This window comes from Apteryx mantelli, chromosome 2, assembly GCF_036417845.1.
Source record: "Apteryx mantelli isolate bAptMan1 chromosome 2, bAptMan1.hap1, whole genome shotgun sequence".
In the NCBI taxonomy this organism is placed as follows: Eukaryota; Metazoa; Chordata; class Aves; order Apterygiformes; family Apterygidae; genus Apteryx; species Apteryx mantelli.
The window spans coordinates 143,751,843-143,769,586 of NC_089979.1; the positions used below are offsets into that span (position 1 = coordinate 143,751,843).

General features: G+C 37.3%; 1 protein-coding gene across 5 annotated transcripts in view; it reads right to left on the reverse strand.

Moving 5' to 3' along the window:
• ANKIB1 (ankyrin repeat and IBR domain containing 1) overlaps positions 1–17,744 on the reverse strand; it is a 113,289-nt gene that overhangs the window by 75,470 nt on the left and 20,075 nt on the right. For 4 of the 5 annotated variants that reach the window (XM_067291706.1, XM_067291707.1, XM_067291704.1 and 1 more), the window contains exon 2: positions 4,758–5,026. In XM_067291706.1, coding sequence (XP_067147807.1) covers positions 4,758–4,945 — 188 coding nt within the window. In that variant the 5' untranslated portion in view covers positions 4,946–5,026. Of the gene's footprint in view, positions 1–4,757; positions 5,027–6,946; positions 6,974–17,744 lie in introns of those variants that run through there. The other variant, XM_013941588.2, reaches the window with a different exon arrangement.

Here is a 17,744-nt window from a genome sequence, read left to right on the forward strand (position 1 = left end):
GTTTGTTAGTACGAGGTCCAGCAGCACACCTCTCCTTGTTGGCCCCTCCACCACCTGGGTCAAGAAGTTGTCACCAATGCTCTGCAGGAATCTCCAGGACTGTTTGTGCCTAGCTGTGTTGTCTTTCCAGCAGATATCGGGGTGGTTGAAGTCCCCCATGAGAACCAGGGCCTGGGATCGTGAGGCTACTTCCAGCTGTCTGTAGAAGGCCTCATCGACTTCCTCTTCCTGATCAGGTGGCCTGTAGTAAACACCCACCACAGTGTCACCCATGCTAGCCTGCCCTTTAATCCTTACCCATAAGCTCTCGACTCGCTCTTCATCCACCCCTATTCAAAAAGCTTTCCAGAAGAACTACAACACTGAAAGTTATGGCGCAACATATATTGCAAAATTATCTAAGAAGATTTTTTCCTTTCAACCACAAGTAGTTTCCTCATGATTTCCAGCCACTCCATCCCAATGACCCTCAGAAAAAATCTATTCTGTTGTCTTATTTTAGTGGTAGTTCAGCAATAGCCAGACCATTGTGGATAACTTCCCAAATTTATAGCAATTCTTTTGAACTGATCAGTCATATGGTCTCAAATGTATTATTATCTTCAAATTAGGGGGAAAAAAACCCTGAGGACCTCAGAGGTACTTGCTCATTTGAAGACTGAATTTTCTAAAGAAAACAAATCCCCTGTGTTTCTCTGTAATATTTAAATCCACTTACCAAATGAAATTAAAACTACCCTCTTGAACATGAAGCTCCTATCGAGACTTCGTTCATAGGGAATCGTGATAAATGTTAATAGTGGGACACAATCTATTAAGTTTTACAAAGCTCTCATTTACAAAGCTCTCAGTTCTCATAAAGTGCCTTTTATTGCTTTTTGTTTTTGCAAGTGCTGTGTACTTTTTATCATTACTTCAGAAGTCTTACCTACCATCTACTAAAGGCTACCTAGGTATTACCTTGCAATACCACAATCTGAACTGTAAAACCAATATAGCTTTGTAACACAGAGATGACATTTCTGAACCAGAGTTATTAACAACCAAGGCAAACTGCTTTGAAAGTTGATGCTGAATTTAAGTACCAACAGCAGATGTCTGGAGACCATAATAGAAAATCAGTGAGTAAATGGCACTCAAACTGTTCCCACAGTATTTATAATATAGTCCAATAAAGAAAACTTGAATTGTTTAGTCCTTTGCTTCCAAAATGGAAAGTAACCTTCTGCTTTCTAGAGAGATTTTAAGGCGTATATGTCCTCTTTGTTCCTTTTTATTTTTAATAAGAGGCCTCAAACTGCTAGGGGTTGCCAAATGCAGTAGGCTGACAGAGGAAAGGCTGCAGCAGCTCCATGTCCCCAGGACAAGCCAGTAGCAAGGCTCAGTGTTTCAACAGGCACGCACACCCGTACACAGCATGTACACCCACGCACCGCCGGCCACACAGAGCAACATGGACAGAAACACTCACTGGCTAGTGCAGCTTGCTGCTCACTAGTGACTACACACTGACATACCTACGGACATCACGTGCCTGCGTGCACCGACCCCCATGTCCCACGTCCCCGCTCCAGCTGCTGGCACCTAGACCCTCACTTGCTCCAGTTGCTGGCACTGCAGACACACAGGCCCCTGCGACCCGCGGTCCCATGCCAGGCGCTGGCACCGAGCCCTCCATACGCACACGTGCACACTACTCTAGAAGAGTCTCCTCACCCAGGAAAATAGTTAGAAATGGAGTCTAAAAAGAAGACAAGGCAGACTGAAGGGATCGGGCGCAGGGCATGGCCACACAAACATACTGACCAGCCACCTGCTCATATGCAACCAGCCCTTTTAAAATTCTTGTTTGTGTTTATTAGCCGCAACTATGGGTGTTTGTTGTTTTTTCTTTTTTAAACATTAAAGGCGCCTGTAAAATAAACTGATCTGTCAGGTACACTTTAATTTGGGTTGTATACCAAACAAACGTTATAAATTACCATCAAAATTGAATGCTAGTCTATTTTCCAAATTTCGATTTCAAAATTTTTAATATAAGAACAAAGCTTTATATGATACTCATGAAAAATTAAAATAGAAACAATTCTAATATTTTAAAACATTCTTGCTGAATCTTGTGAAGGGAAAAGAAAGTAAGAATACATACTGAATACTAGATTTGATTACATACTAAATTCAGTTTCTGGACTCTAAATGCTGGATCAAAAGCAGAGCACCCAGATGAGTCAGATTGCTGACCTGCTGTAAAACAACCGTGCAATTCAGAAATTATTGTCATCTTCAGTTTCTGCCAGCAGACTTCATGCTGGATCACATAAAGTTTGTCTAGATTAGGAGTTTTGCTTCATGACCCTTCAGCCTTTCCTCCAGCTTCTTCTGTCACCTGTTTCTTCACTGCTGAGATCACTATACTGGGTTGTCCCCAACCCCCTTTAATTGCAAACTCAGTCCCTGTGCTTTTACTTTATCTTAGAAGTCACCACTAGCCATACATCAGATAAAAGGGAGTTTGTCTCTTTATTTTAGTATATGTGAACAGCACTGCCAGATAGCTACGTTCTGAACATCTGTATTGAAATATTCTGTTATTCAACAAAGGGTGCTTTGGCAACTACACAGCAAACTACTCCATTTTCAGAAAATTCCACACAATGAATCGTAAAATGCCGACCAGTTCATATCCACCTACAATATTACAAATATCAGCCTATAAAGTAACATTAAATGATATGGTATACAAAATAGTGTTTAGAGGTTGAATTACAAATTAGTATAGCTACAGATTCCCAAATATTTAAAACAGGTGTTTCATGAAGATGTAAAGATGCATTATTGTAGCATTATGGACATCCCATCCTTGTAAATCTCTCTCAAAATACAACCAGATTAAAATTCATTTATTTTCAGCTCCTATACCTCATCAAAATATTCATTTTAATGTCCAATTTATTTAATCTCTTCAATATCCAGGACTCCCATCATAAAGATGATACTCAACTGGAAATCACGTCTGCTCTTTCTTTGCAAGTAGGCAGGCAGTAAGTGCTATATTTATTCACCCTTACTACTTTTAGCTAAAAAGGCTGTTTTGTGTAATATGTCTAAGAGATGAGTTTTAAACAAGAGCCTTACAGAGAGCAGAAAAGAAAGTAGTAAAAAAAAAAAAAAAAAAAAAAAAACACTCAGCAAATTATTCCTAGCAGTATTAACAACTCCAAAAGTTCAGGTTTTCATTAATGGACTCTAGCAAGTAATGGTATGCTGACTATACTCACTAGTGGAAAAGTTATTACAAATCTTTGACTCAACTAGAAAAAAGAATGAATGATTCTTTTGACCATCCATTTGTAATGTGCACAAAATAAAACTAAGTTGTCCTGTGAGACTTAGATACTGAAGGTTCCATGCAGCTAGTAATAAGATGTCAGGTTCTAAATGTATCCTTGATCTTCCAAAAGGCTAAATTTTCCTAGACTGAAAGAGGTAAGCTGTCAATCTCAGAGAAAACAATTATGCAGAAAAATGTAACAAAAACTGGATGTTATTTTAAATTAGGTTTATTTTAAAATTTCCTATAATTCAACTATAAAGAAAGGAGGAAAAGTTCTGATATGTTAAGAAATAAAAAAGTAATTAATACAACGGTGAAACAAAAACATCAATTAAAAATAGAAATATATAATTCATGGGGGAAATGCATAGCAAAATCAATTCAGATGAAAAATTATGAAGTATAAAAATCATTAGTTGGATGAATCTAAACACTGAGAAAAAAAAATCTGTGGTGGTAGGCCTGATGGCTAATAAAGTTTCAGCATATGTCAAACAAAACAAACCTAATGAACACCACAGGCCTATCAGCAGATGTAAACATAAATATTTAAACAATATTAACAGTAATACACAAAGAGAGTATTCTCCTTCAGTAAATATTTCTATCCTGAGTCCTAATATAAGTAAGATGATATTTATGAAATTCTCTCTAACTCATTACCCACTGAAGAAGAGGTTTAGCAATGTGTACTCAGAACTAATTTCAAGAATTACTGGACCAGAACAGCTTGTACCCATAATCTCTGGACATGGATAACATATCAACGAGATGTCTGATTGCATAAGGTTAATCTTTAATTGATTGTAGAGCACTGACAAAAACACAGAAGACTGGAAGTAGCTAACATTATGAACTGCCATACATGTAGACTTTGTAAACTTTTATTGCAGGTAACGCATTCCCTTACTTTTCCTATGTAGCAATAATAAATTCATTCATTATCATGATATTCATGTTCACTATTATTACCCAAAATGGAAAAACTAAAGCTGCCTGAGTAACACAAGAACATTGTTGTGCCATCTGGAAATAGATAAAATCACTGTGGAATACATTAGATATAGTGTTACCTACAGGTTATTTTAAAACATGAAAACACATCAAGAACGGTGGAAGAGTCATTATTTTCCAAGAACTAGAGATGATAGAAGACATCAGGAAGCATGGTAAAACAGTCCAAGATTAATGTTATGAGGAGGGAACAAAAATATTGAAAATAAAGATTGTTATACCAATCTGTGATTATAAGCTAATTTGCATATTTTCTATTAGTATTTGGAAATATTACAGATTCTGTGTCTGTAACACACACATACATATATACACACACACACATATAAGGTATTTATAGGTTAGCTAAACCTCTTGCATTTCTTCGATCAGCTATTCATATACAAACAAAACCCCAGCTGATACTTACCCGAGGATGCGGTTCATTCCATGCCTAGCAGCATAATGCAGCGGAGTATTGTGCTGGTAGGTTTCTCCATAGGAAGTATTTGGGTCAAGAGTTTCTTTTAGTTGAGGGTTGCTCTCATATATTTGGCAGGCCAGATTTTCATCTCCGTTTATAAGAGCTTTGCGGAATTTGGTGGTTGTATTTCCCATGTTGCTATCCTAGTTAGCAATGGCACTTTTTCCTTTCCCCTTCATCCGCTTGTTGAAAGATTCTGTAACATGCTTCACTGCCTAAAAAGACAAACAGTATCTCAGTTATTCTGTAAAACTCTTTCCTAGGTGAACTCACCCAGAGTTACAGCACAGTAAGCACACACGTGAAGAAGTATTTAGGGCCTGTATACTCTATCACGAATTGCTGAAGTCCTTACAGGTAAATACACACAAATTCCCAATTCTTTACAGATTATTTCCTTGTTAAATTGTGCCACCTTCCTGTACAAATATTTTTGCAACATACACTCTTTCGATGCAAATTGTTCTATTACAGAAACTAGAAAAGACAGCCAATATCCATCTGTAATGGAAGACAAAGATGAACGCTGAATTTCTGTGAATAAGAATTCGAAATCAGAAGTGATTTCAAAACATAGTAAAACTAAAGCAAAATCATTAAACCAAGGGGTAAAATTCTTCATAAATATGCAAGAAAGTGGACATCAATGTTTTTGCTCACAGAATATCATGAAGAAATGTGCTTGCCACCTATGCATGTGCAAGTGGGTGTAAATAGCACTTTTTTGTGCCAGCAAGACCAGTGCACATGAAGGTGGGATTTATCACAGCCCCATTTTACAGTTCTGCTAAGTAGACTTTAAAACAGCCAATGTCACTTCTAGAGTGACACTTAGAGATCAATAATGAATGGGCCCACATAGTGTCAGGCATTACACTGGCACTAATAAATTGCACCTTGCAAGTACTTCAAATGCATCTTGCCTGCAGCTGTGCTCCCCAGCCTCTCACCTTCACCTCATGTAGGGGACCAGCAGCTCAAGCCACACAAAGACCAGGCAGATGGAGCATCAGCTCACGAGATAGGACAAGAGAAGCTTATCAGGCCCTGCAGAGCACACACTCATTTATGCCACAGAGAAAAAGGGGACTCAGCATGTGGCTGCAGCTGGAAGCACAGTGAACTTTCTCGGAGGTCTCTGTTGTGCATGAGTCACCCCATCCAGACTGCTACATGCCAGATCCTCCTCTTGCAGCACACTGGCATCCAAATATGCCAGACACAGCAGGTTAGGAAACTGAAAACTACTTATGCTGGGCACACACAGTCAGGCAGGGCAGGAGCTGCTATGCACCCAGTACCTCATATCCTACTTGCTCTCATAGGGCCTATCTCAAACTTTCATTTTTACAGTTGCTTGCCAAAACAATTACTGGGGAGCGGAGACTGTCACAGACAGAAGAATGGAGGAATCAAAGGGGTCTAGAGTTGCAGAATATCCAAAGGAATCAGGATGTGGATGTGGGAATAAAAACACAGAGCTGGGGGTGTTGGAGGAGTAAGAAACATGATGGGTTTTGGATCCTGTCTGGGAATATGAGATATGGAGAAATACAGAGATGGCTTAGTTTCGGGAAATATTGAAACAACTGACCCTTAATTACAGTCCAGTTTGAAAGATGGGTCCTATATTCAGAAGTTTGACTACTCTGAGCTATTTCAATACAGTCTATTTAGAGTGCTCACTCTATTCAAGTCAGATTGAGAGGAGGAGGAAAGACAAATATACAAGCTGATGAACAGGGCAGAGTAGCTTTTTACACCTTAGTTATTTGAGAGTGAGAGGCATAAAAAGGGGGTAAGATAAATGGAAGGAAAACTGAACAAGGAAAAACAAAAAACAGAGAGAAAGGGGAGAGAAGAAAGTGAGAGGGCAAGAACAGAATGAAGATATGCTGATAGGACTGTGAGGAAAGGGAAAGGAAAGGATGAGCACAGAAGGAATCAGCACAAATCAGAGGAAGTTCAGTCAAAACAGCAGAAAGTTTCCTAAACATCCAAGAAAGAACTACAATGACACAATTCTGTTCCCACAGTGTGTTCCTCTTATGAGCTCCTTTCTGCTACTAGTGTGAACTTACATGTCCTTTTAATAGCAAGAGTAACAACCAGCAGGATTGGGTATACTTGCACACCTTTAACTTTGCATCCCAGTCTTGCTACAGCTCTGCTCAGAAGATCCCATTCTGCAGGAGATCCCACTGGCTGGGGTCTTTCACCATCTCCTCATTCAGTGGAGGGGAAACACCACTTTGGTCCTAATATCACCAGAGCACACTTCTCAGTCTGAGCAGTACTAGGAGAGCAGTGGCCTTTGGTGGCTTGTATTTTTATGCCCTCTGCCTTCAAAACTTTGGTGAGGCAATCCTTATTTTGGAGTTGCTGTGTCCTACCTTTTGATGCCACTGTGTGAGAAAACTAAGACACTGGCTAAACATGTTGTCCATGCTCTCCTCTGTGACCAGAGTTATCTAACCGGCAACAGACTAATGAGCCAAAAGTTTCTCATAAGAATAAAGAAGCAGGTACTCATCCAAAAGTAAGCGCACACCCTTAATATTTTTACTTACATAGACAAACCAAAGCCCAGATTCTTCAATTAAACTATTGATTCTGCAGCATTTTATATCTTTTAGTCATCCTTATATTTTAAAATGTAAGCATATAGATACTATGATATATTCTTCAAGAAAGCCACTGTATATTCACATGACCATGGCACAGCTCACTGTGCTACAGATTAATGTGTTTCAGATGTAACAACAGCTGCATTACTCTACATATTGGATAGAGTTTTAGGCTTTAATGAAAGACTACAACAACAACAAAAGCCCAACCCTTTACAGTCAACCAGCAGTTCATATTAGCCTCTACATAAAAACAAAATAAATAAAGCATAGTATCTTCAACAGCTACGACCTCAAATATAACTTGTAAGAATAACTTGAAAGAATTTGAAAGAATCAAATAACTTGATTTTCTGTCAAGTTTGTTAACGAGATAGGTTTATACAATTACATTATCCATCAATCCCTATCTACCACCAATAGTTCTCAAGACAACAGATGAAATGTCTCAAAGATATCACGTTCCTATAAACTTAAGGAAAATCAGTAATGAGGATTCCATCAGTGCCCCTAATGAGCAAAAAAGCACAGAAACTTCTTCCATCATTTGCAATTTCAAGGTAATAGCGTCAATTGCCATGCACGTATTTCTGCAAATTAGCTCACGCATTAGCTTGCATTTTAGCTTGTGCCAGCTGCAGAACAGGCTGCCTCCTGCCCAGACCTGGAACATTATACGGATCTGGGCAGGGATGAGAGAGGGAGCTGAGAGTGAGAGGAAAAGATGGTGCCCTCAGGGAATCTGAGAGAAAGGGTGGTACTGGCAACATGAGGAAGAGGAGAGCTGAAGGTATTAAGGGAGGGGTCTGGGAATGCACGGGAGAAGTGAGGCTCTGTGCAGTTCTGTAGAACTTAAAAGGCTCAAATTTTTGCAGTGAAGATATTGCAGAAATTGCTTAAGTAAATGTCATTAATTCTATTGCACACCAAACAAGCTTTATTTATTTTTTGATGAAGTATAGATACATTAGATGGTAGCACATCAACTCCTCTGTTGAAAGAGCAATCCCAGTGTCAGTAAAGAGACTAAAACATTAATGAGTAATTTAAAAAGCTGATATCCAGTATTTTTTGATAAATATTTTATACACAAAAATATTTTTAAAATTTACTTGAAGAAAATACTGTATCAAAAAGCCTCTTGCATAGGACTAAATTTTATCTGCTAAAAATCTATTCACTTTGTTATCATTGTTAAACATTTAATGCTGTGGTAGTGCCTACACTGAGCTTCATGCTAGACATTGAGTAAATCTCCTAGTACCCAAATGCTCAAATCTAAAAAGTCAAATGTTACAGGAAAGTGAGACAAAAACTGGTTTGGAAAGGATTGAGAAAGTAGGGAAACAATAATACACAAGTGTGCAACACACAACTTTTTGGCAACTCTGCAAAAATCGGAGCTTTATAAATGACTAGTCATCATCAGCTTGCATTTTACGGAATGTGCTCTGGAAGACAGTTTCAAAAGGTGACTTGACAGACAGCAAGTACAAGTGCACTGCTACAGCCTATTCAGAATCATTCCTGTTCCTCCTGCTGCACCCTCTTCCGAGCTTAAACTCTCAGGGTTAGGGCATATTTTTTGTCTTCTTTCAAAATATATCCAATATTAGGCCCAGTGGTGTTAAGCTCTTCAAATGGATTTCCAAACACAAATTAAATATAAGAAATACAATGACAATATACTACTGAATGCAAAATTACAGCTAGCAACACTTTGTATGTGTATATGTGTGTATGTATATCTGTATGTGTGTATTATATACACATTTAAAAAGCTAATAATCTCCTAGTTAATTTTAAATAATAAAATCTTTTGTTAACAGGAACAGCCCCCTGAACTTTTAGATTCTACTAAAACCAGAAGCAAAGTATTTGTCTAGGGCAAGAATTCCACAGAAAAGAATGAATAATATAAAAGACATAGGTATGTTACTCAGACTCTTATGTGCACTATCATAACATTGGGAATTTTAGAAATATACAGCATGTACTGTATAAGTTACTGCACAAAACAGTGAGATCTGCTTCCGTAAAAAAGCTTATAGTCTATGTGTAAGATAAAGGATTATATATGATTCAGATATGATAAAGACAGACAGGTAAATGATGAAAAACTGTAAAACACTGGTCTGCATAACAGGACCACTGACCAAATCGCAAGATTTTCACAGTCAAAGGAAAGGGAGAGTTTTAAGAAAGATCATGAAAAAGAACGACAATGTGGCTTTGAATAGACACAAGTGGAACTCTCCCAAACACAAGAATCAGCATAAAGGTATGACAAAGCTTGAAAATTTAACAAATGGCTTATGTAACTATCATCATCGCATTCTCAAAAGAAAATGAAAGATGACAGAATGGGGGTAGTCCATGAAAGTCTTTCAAATGAAGACAAACAGCTTATGTTTGATGTGAAACCTCTGAAAGAATGCAAGGAGAGAAGTGACAGGCTCAAAACTAGTCCAGAAAACAATTCCCTATGTAAAATACATGATCCTATAAATGGTAATAATGCCCGTCACCTTTACACAGCATCCACAAGGTCTTCATCTTTCCCACTATGACAGGCATTAGCCTCTTATGCTACGGAAAGGTGGTGGGCCACACTGTAGTTTTCTTTTCTGAATCAGACATCAAACATGCCAGCAGAAATACAGAAAGACATGGGGGAGACACACTGTTAACTGGCAATAGCAGCTGGCTCCCAGCATGCTTGGAAGCCCAGAGGAAACCAAGATCTGGCAGCTCTTAGCCCTCTCAAGATGCCACGGGACATGAGTGTCCTGCTGTGAAATATTCAGGATCTGCCCATTTGTAATCTTTAGTTGATCTAGTTGACCTAGTTGACCAAGGAGAAGGAGGAAAAGACATGATCTGATGATGAATGAAAACAGCAGAAAGGGGCCTACTCTGTCCCAACCCCATTCAGAGCTTCCAGTCCTTTATGTGCTGTGGGAGGCCAGTAAGGTAACAGGCCAATGCTGGATCCCAGCAGTGACTCAGAAAAAGGAAATCTGGCTCACTCTTTCAACCTCTCTCGTTTCACGCTTTTGAAGGTGAAAGGCCTGTGACAGATATATTTCCTCCCGAAAGGTGGAAAAGGGTGGCAGGGAAGGGGGGCCCTGTAAGGTCCTGGCACTCCACCACCGCAGGGACTTGGACAGCTTCCATGGACCAAATAAAAGGTTGTTAAAGCTGTTTCAGCAGCTCCCGGGCTACTATTGCTAGTGTGTAGTGTTGATGTCACTGTTCTTACTTTGGTGTTTGTGTAAACTCAGCATTAAAAAATTCTTAGGCTATTTTTTAATGTAGCGTATTACAAAAAGTCATTGTGTAACAAAAATGACAACATGAAAATGGTAATTTTCAACTATTTCATCTCAGCAAAATGAGACTTGAAAAGAATTTTACAGGACAAGAGAAGGTATCTCTTTAGCGGACAGACCCACCCACTGAATTTTCAAATTCTGTGATTAAAAAAAAGGGTTTCATAAAGAAAATATCATAACCTTTAACAGCAAAGAATATAGGAAAAACTAAATGCAATGGTTTGATAATTATTCCCTATATTATTTCAGAATTCAAAATATTAACTATCTTACGTGTTGAAAATTAGAAACTGTCTTTACTATTCTACTGTTTGCAAATAAAAGTTCCACTTTAAACTTAAAACCAAAATACTGTTAATACAAATCACCTTAAAGCCTAACAAAACTCAGTGGCATCACACTCCTCTACTTCAGCAATAAACAGCAAAAATTCTATTGACTTATTAGCAACACTGCTAAAAGCAGCATTTCGATATCACAGCTCTATATATATTTAATAAAGTGATGGCCACTCTCATGAAGTGCTTAAAGACCAAGTATAAGATGAAAAAAGGGTGGATACAAAAAGACATGGGTAGATCAAGGTAACAGTGAGATTTTGGCAGCGGTTACACCACACCTGCTGCCTAATTACTATTGATTTTTTTCCACAGGCATCATGACAGAAGTGAGTTTGGAGGACAATGTAATGGCTTTGTAGGATTTTAGAAGGATTTCCTCCTTCAAAATATTGGCAAGGTGCTTGCTAGAAATTTATAAATGACAAAATACGGGACCAGTGGAACCAGACAAGTATTTTTGAAAAGTCTTACTTCTAATGTTCATTTAATAACTATATATTGAATACACAATTTCTCAGGAAATGACACACCTCTTTAAATTTACATTTGAATTGCTGTAATACTGAAGTAGAATTTCTCACCAAGCCTAGAACCAGCGTGTGGTTCTAAAGCAACCATTCTACAGGGGGGAGGATGAGGAAAAGGAAGGGAGACATACTGTACTACATAGTACTATTGGGTAAATCTACCAAAAGCAGTAAAAAATACTCGAGTATTTTTGTGAAGAAAATGCCAGGTATTTCTTGCATTAACAAATCCATTATATAATTAGCAAAGATCATCAGCAGATCTGATCATTTGCAACTGTTATTTTACAATGGAACACTGTTATTTAACAGTTTAGCCATAAAAGTTTGAATAAAATTTGCAAGTTAAAAAAGAATATTTCTTATTTGACAGGAAAATTTTTTGCATGTAAATTAGAAGAACAGTACTGTGGAATAAGGAGTGAGCTGAGCTCAAAGAAGCAAAACTTTTCATAGCCCCCTCACAATTCAATCTCAATACATTCAAAATAGAATATATATTGACTAAAACTATTGTATGTTATATGGTTTCTTATACCCTTGCAAAGAATTATTTGATAATGAATTGCCTACACAAAAAGAATAATGAAAAAAGATATCAAAACAACTTTTTTTCTGAAAGCACCTCACTTTTGCTAAAAGTATAAAATAGAAGATTGCTTTCTCAAAGTTTATTCTGTTTTAAGCACAGTGAGCTCAGAAGATAACTATTTTATTTTTTTGGACACTGCAGTTACAACAGTTCATTTTCAGAAGGTGAGTTTATAAAATATTTATACAGAGTCTGTACTGTCCTGCATTATAAATCATAGTTCATTGCAGAAGGGAATCATGAACAGCTTCATATTTTAGGAAAAAGCCTATTAATTTAGTATACTTAGAAGGAGAGTAACATCATGATGTCAATAATTATAATGCTCATTAGTGAGATGGAAACAAAAGCATGTCAAAAGTTAGGCGCAAGAATTCTGAGAATACCAGGTCTTCTCTCAAACAGAGAAGAAAAAGCTCTGGCTATTTCTCCTTTTCCTCCCTTTCCCCCTCCCCTCTCTCCAAAGTAAAGAGCAGTACTGTGCCAACAAATTGCTAACTTGACCAAGAGGACAAAACTAAAAATAAAACATTCAAATGAACACATACCTACTTTATGTACCTCTGGCAGAGATGTCTATAATTAAGATATAGTAGGAAATGTCAGGTTTTGGCAAACTTTTACATACTTACAGTAAAGATTTAAGATTTGCCAAATTTTAATTATTGGACAAAATTTTTCCATGCTGGATATTTGCTTCTGGAGGTATATTTCTGGAAGTTTTGTACAAGAAATGAACCAGCAAGGCCTGAGAATCAACTTACGGAGAAAGTGTGTGTGTGGGGGGGGGGGTTGTTTTTTTGTTTGTTTGTTTTTTTACTAATACAACTGACTTTTTGAAATACTCTTAAGGTTTGTGCCAAAAGTTCTGAAGTTGTCAACATGAAACAATGAAAGCATTTCTTCCACTTTAAGCCTTCTGAATGGAACTTCACATTGTCAAATTCAATGTATACACCCCAAAACACTGATATATCAGTGTAGAGAATTATATGCAAATATAATGCGTCTCACCCCCCGAAGAGTGAATATGACTATAAAGTTTCTCTTTGTTAAATATCAGGGTTGAAAAGTGGCAATAATGCTGAGTGTTGACTTGAATAAAATATAGTGTAGGGTAGTGGAAAAATTAATTATTTCCTTATTTATATGTTTATGGAATAGTGAATTTAGTGACTTATGTTACTATCCTTCTGTGCTGCCATATATACCCACAAGTAGAAGGCTTAAAGATATTGCTAAACTCAGTAATTTGAGGACTTAAGCTTACTCACTCAGACAGATTTTAAATACTTTGATCCAGATGGAACATTTTCTTTCAGACACTCTTCTTTTTCCTGCTTTCCACTCCATTTTGTGGAGAAAAAAAGGTTTTGATGCATGACTCTGGTTTTCTTTGAACTCTTACACTTGCAGTGATCCAATAAGCTCAGATGTAGTAGAGACTAGAAGCAATTATCACTTTATGAAAAAAAAATTCTTAATTTTGATGCTGTTGTCTACAGCACTTACATTCATCATCATCTAAATGAAACATAATAAATCCACAGTGAGGTAGGTACACAAATATATCAAAGATGATGCAAGATACTGGTCTACCAAGAACAGCCAAATCAAAAATACACTGTAATAGTCAGATGAAAACAGGATGCCTGGGATAGTCAAATAAATAAATAAATACATCCAGTGGCATAACTTAAAAGGTTTTTTTGGGTGGTTTTCTTTTTTATAATACTTTATTCTAAGGGAGCAGCAACTCAGTAAAACGGAACAAAAGTAGTTATTGTCCTATAACTTACAGCAGTCAAACAACAGTCTCACTGGTAATTGCAGATCATTTCATATTCATTTCAGGGCACGATGTCTTCAGAAAATTATTTAAAAAGCAACAACAACAAAACCCTCAAAGTTCCCAGAAGTCAAGAACAGACTTTGGATTTCTTCCCAGTGCAATATTCTGTCAAAGCCATAAGAGTCTGATTTAATTTGCTGTACCTTAGGTACTGATACAAGGCTTATATTCTCCTCTGATCTTTATAGACTCCAGTCATAAAATACAGCAGAACACTTTTAGGGCTAGCTCTTCAGTCATGAGCTTAAGTAGACTAGTGAATTTTAAATAACATTAAACACCTGTATCTAGTGTAATGTTGACATACTACCAGAAGACCTCCTCTATCTAGATCAGAAGGTGATGAAGCACAAAAAGAAACATTTAACATTTTATTAGATTAAGTCAGGCTAAATGCAGAAACGCCTTATCGTTCTGGCATTTTTATATTGTCATATCTTACTAAAAAGTGAAACAATCTCAAGCACACTGTTTTAGTACAAAAAGCTCACTACAGACTATTCTACCTACTAAAACATCTCAGAACACTTTTGATACAGTGCATAAAATATTGTTAGTTCAATGAATGTGACTGCTCTACAACAGGTAAATGCTGGTAACAGCACTCTCTCATCAAGCCCTGGACACAAGCACTAGAAGCAAAAGCAAAAGAAAAACATCAGCCCTTGCATAGAGAACTACAAGCAGCTGATGACTCATGGAACAGTTAATGTCAGTGAAAAACTAAAAAATACAGACTGAAGACTGTCACTATTCTTAAACAGGCTGATTTCTCGCATGCTGGCAGCGAGAGAACCCCATTCACATAATGTAACGCTCCTCTGACTCATTTCTCCTTCCTCTCACACACACATCATACTCAGTGCGTCAGCCTGCATGGCAGCCTCTTTGCAAAAAAGACCTCAAACACATCTTGTTTTGTTTAACCGTAAGATAAACAAAGACCAATTCAGTTCAATTCAGTTAAAGATGAATGCGTGTCACCTCCAAAATCAGTTCCAACAGATGAGAAGTACCCAGTGAAACAACCACCAAGAGTTATAAGGCAAAGATTTTCAGAATAAGGGAAGGATGGAATAAGCAACGTGACCCTGTTTGGAGCAAAAAGTCCAAAGAAATTGGTTGGTTCCTGTCAGATTGATCTGCTTAGAAAAACTGAGGATGGAGAAAACCAGTACTGGAGAACACTGCCAGGAAAAGCAGCAGGAATGAAGATGGCAACGCAAATGGCTACAGAGAAACTACAGGAAACTTGATCAAGCAACCTAAATAGGGTGCAACCTGCCTTGACACCCTGCGTTAACCGAGTCCAGGATGTATTTGCCTACTATGTTTGCTCATCTTAACACAATTTAAAAGCCTTGTTAAGAATCAGGTAAACAGGTTTGAAACTGCCTGTTGCCTAAGGAGGACCCTCTGGAGAGCTTTTGTTAAAACCTGGCCAGCTAAAAGCTTTAAATGTTAATGCGATTTTCAGCAGCATTAAGTTGATACAATTGAAAATGAAACTCATTGGCCTGTCAAGGCCTATCCAGAGAAAGCAGAAACAGCAGAGGCTGGCAATGCAGGGCTGCTCAAGATCGAATCCTACGTAGCAACATCTGAAAAAATCCTCATATATTTAAAAACTCTTTAAGATATGCCTAAAGCAGGAGTTCCTCAGCTTGAGGAAGCTTTTTCATATGAAAGAGAATCAGTTGGCAGTATCCTGCTGTAGCTGTATCTTGTAAATATACAACAGGCCTAGATGGTGGATCTCAAAAATATATATACTACTCAAGGTAGGTCAACTGCAATCAGGCTGTACATCATTAGCATTGCTCCACCCCTTTCCAAGAATATACTCCTACATTTCTCAGAAATAACAAATATATCTGAAGTCAATGCATTTCAACACAAAAAATATTATTTTTATGAACAGCAATATATTCTTTTAATTAACAATATGATCAAACAAATAATGCTAGATTTTCAATGTACAGTCTTCCAAAACATCATGCTACATTTTGAACTGTCAGTGTTGAGCAATAATTACAGTATCCTATACCACTGACTCCTGGCTGATAATTACAATATTTACAGGACCAGCCTTCTATCTGTAGACTGCTGATAGTCTCCAGGTTGCAACAATTTTGAATAAACTGACCAACATTTACCATAATTTCTCTATTCTTATTATCCAAATAACTGAAAGCACAGAAAAGAATATTACGTACCATTCAAGGAACATTAAATGTATTCAAAATTCCCTATTTCCACTTAGACAAACTACACTTTCAAGACTGACAGAGTATGCGTCTACTTGGGGCATTACAATTTTTCATAAATAACTATGGTACGAAAGTTCGTAAAATATGCTCTGCCTACATTAAAGAACTATTTGTTTCTACACTATTCAAATGGTAGGTGAGGAAAGCATGTTTAACTGGTGGAGAAAGATGGCAAACAATGTTCACAAAAGTACCGGACTAGAAACGAACACGCACGTACTTTTATTGTTTCCTGGAAGCGTTCTTACATGCTGGTTTTGTTCTCAGCAAAGCCAAAAGACAATATGACCTCACTGATCTTTCAAAGATACCTTGATTTTTTTCAGCTGAATGAAAAAATCCATTTACTTTTAACAAAGCGGTAATTTAACTGGTCAGCACTACTTCAAAGCACCACATTCATGTAAGGTCTAAACACAGAATCCAGGAGATCATGGTGTGTCTAAAATGAGACAGACTCCCACAGCAAAACACACAGGCTACACAGTATTTCACAAGTGTTTTGTGACATTTCTGAGAGACAACTTTAGGAACTGTTTAACTATTTCTAGTTGCAGATACGCCTTCTGTTTGTCAAAGTGCTAAGTTCCCAGAATCTCAATAATACTCATTGCTAAGGACTAGTCATTCAAGTAACCATAGTTACAAGAATTATCACTTTCACCTTACGTATGCCAGAAAATTAGCAGAATTGCAACTGCAACAGCTCTGATAAAATATTTAATATATCCACTGGCAAAATTCTGACTCTGGCAGGGAAATAGAAGAAGATATATTGGATCTAATCTAACATTAATTTTCACAATTCTGTGATTAAACATGTAACTTGAAGAAGTATTTTTAGCTTTTGCCAAAACACCTCTCCTGAAGTAGTGTTGTTCTTCCCACTGTGCACAGATTGCTTAATCATTTACATAAAGGCGATGGGTAACAAAATTTAATTATAGCGTGTCACAGTGTGCATTTACGAAGATTATTCTTGACTCTAGAGTAATGATGATGAAACTCAATGTTGTTGTATGATAACATTTTTTGGTTTCAAGATAAAAGACAAGTCAAAGAGAGAAACAGAGAGAACAGAGCTTATTTTCAAAAAACAAAGATGAGTTCGAATCACTTCTCCTATTAAAAAAAATTATCGTACCTGGTGACTGATGCAGACGCTGAGGCAATACTAATGACTGCTGCTCTTTATAGAACACTGTTATTGACCTCCAGTATGCAAGACAAGGAGTGAAGAGAAATACAAGTTACTAGAGTCCCTTATTTTGCAAAATCTGACCCATGTGACATCGAAACTGCATCAAAGTAAAGTTTACAGGCTCCATGATACAAAAGTGGAAATCACACTGCACATGCTCAGTAGAGGCTCGTTAGCGCTCCAGCTAC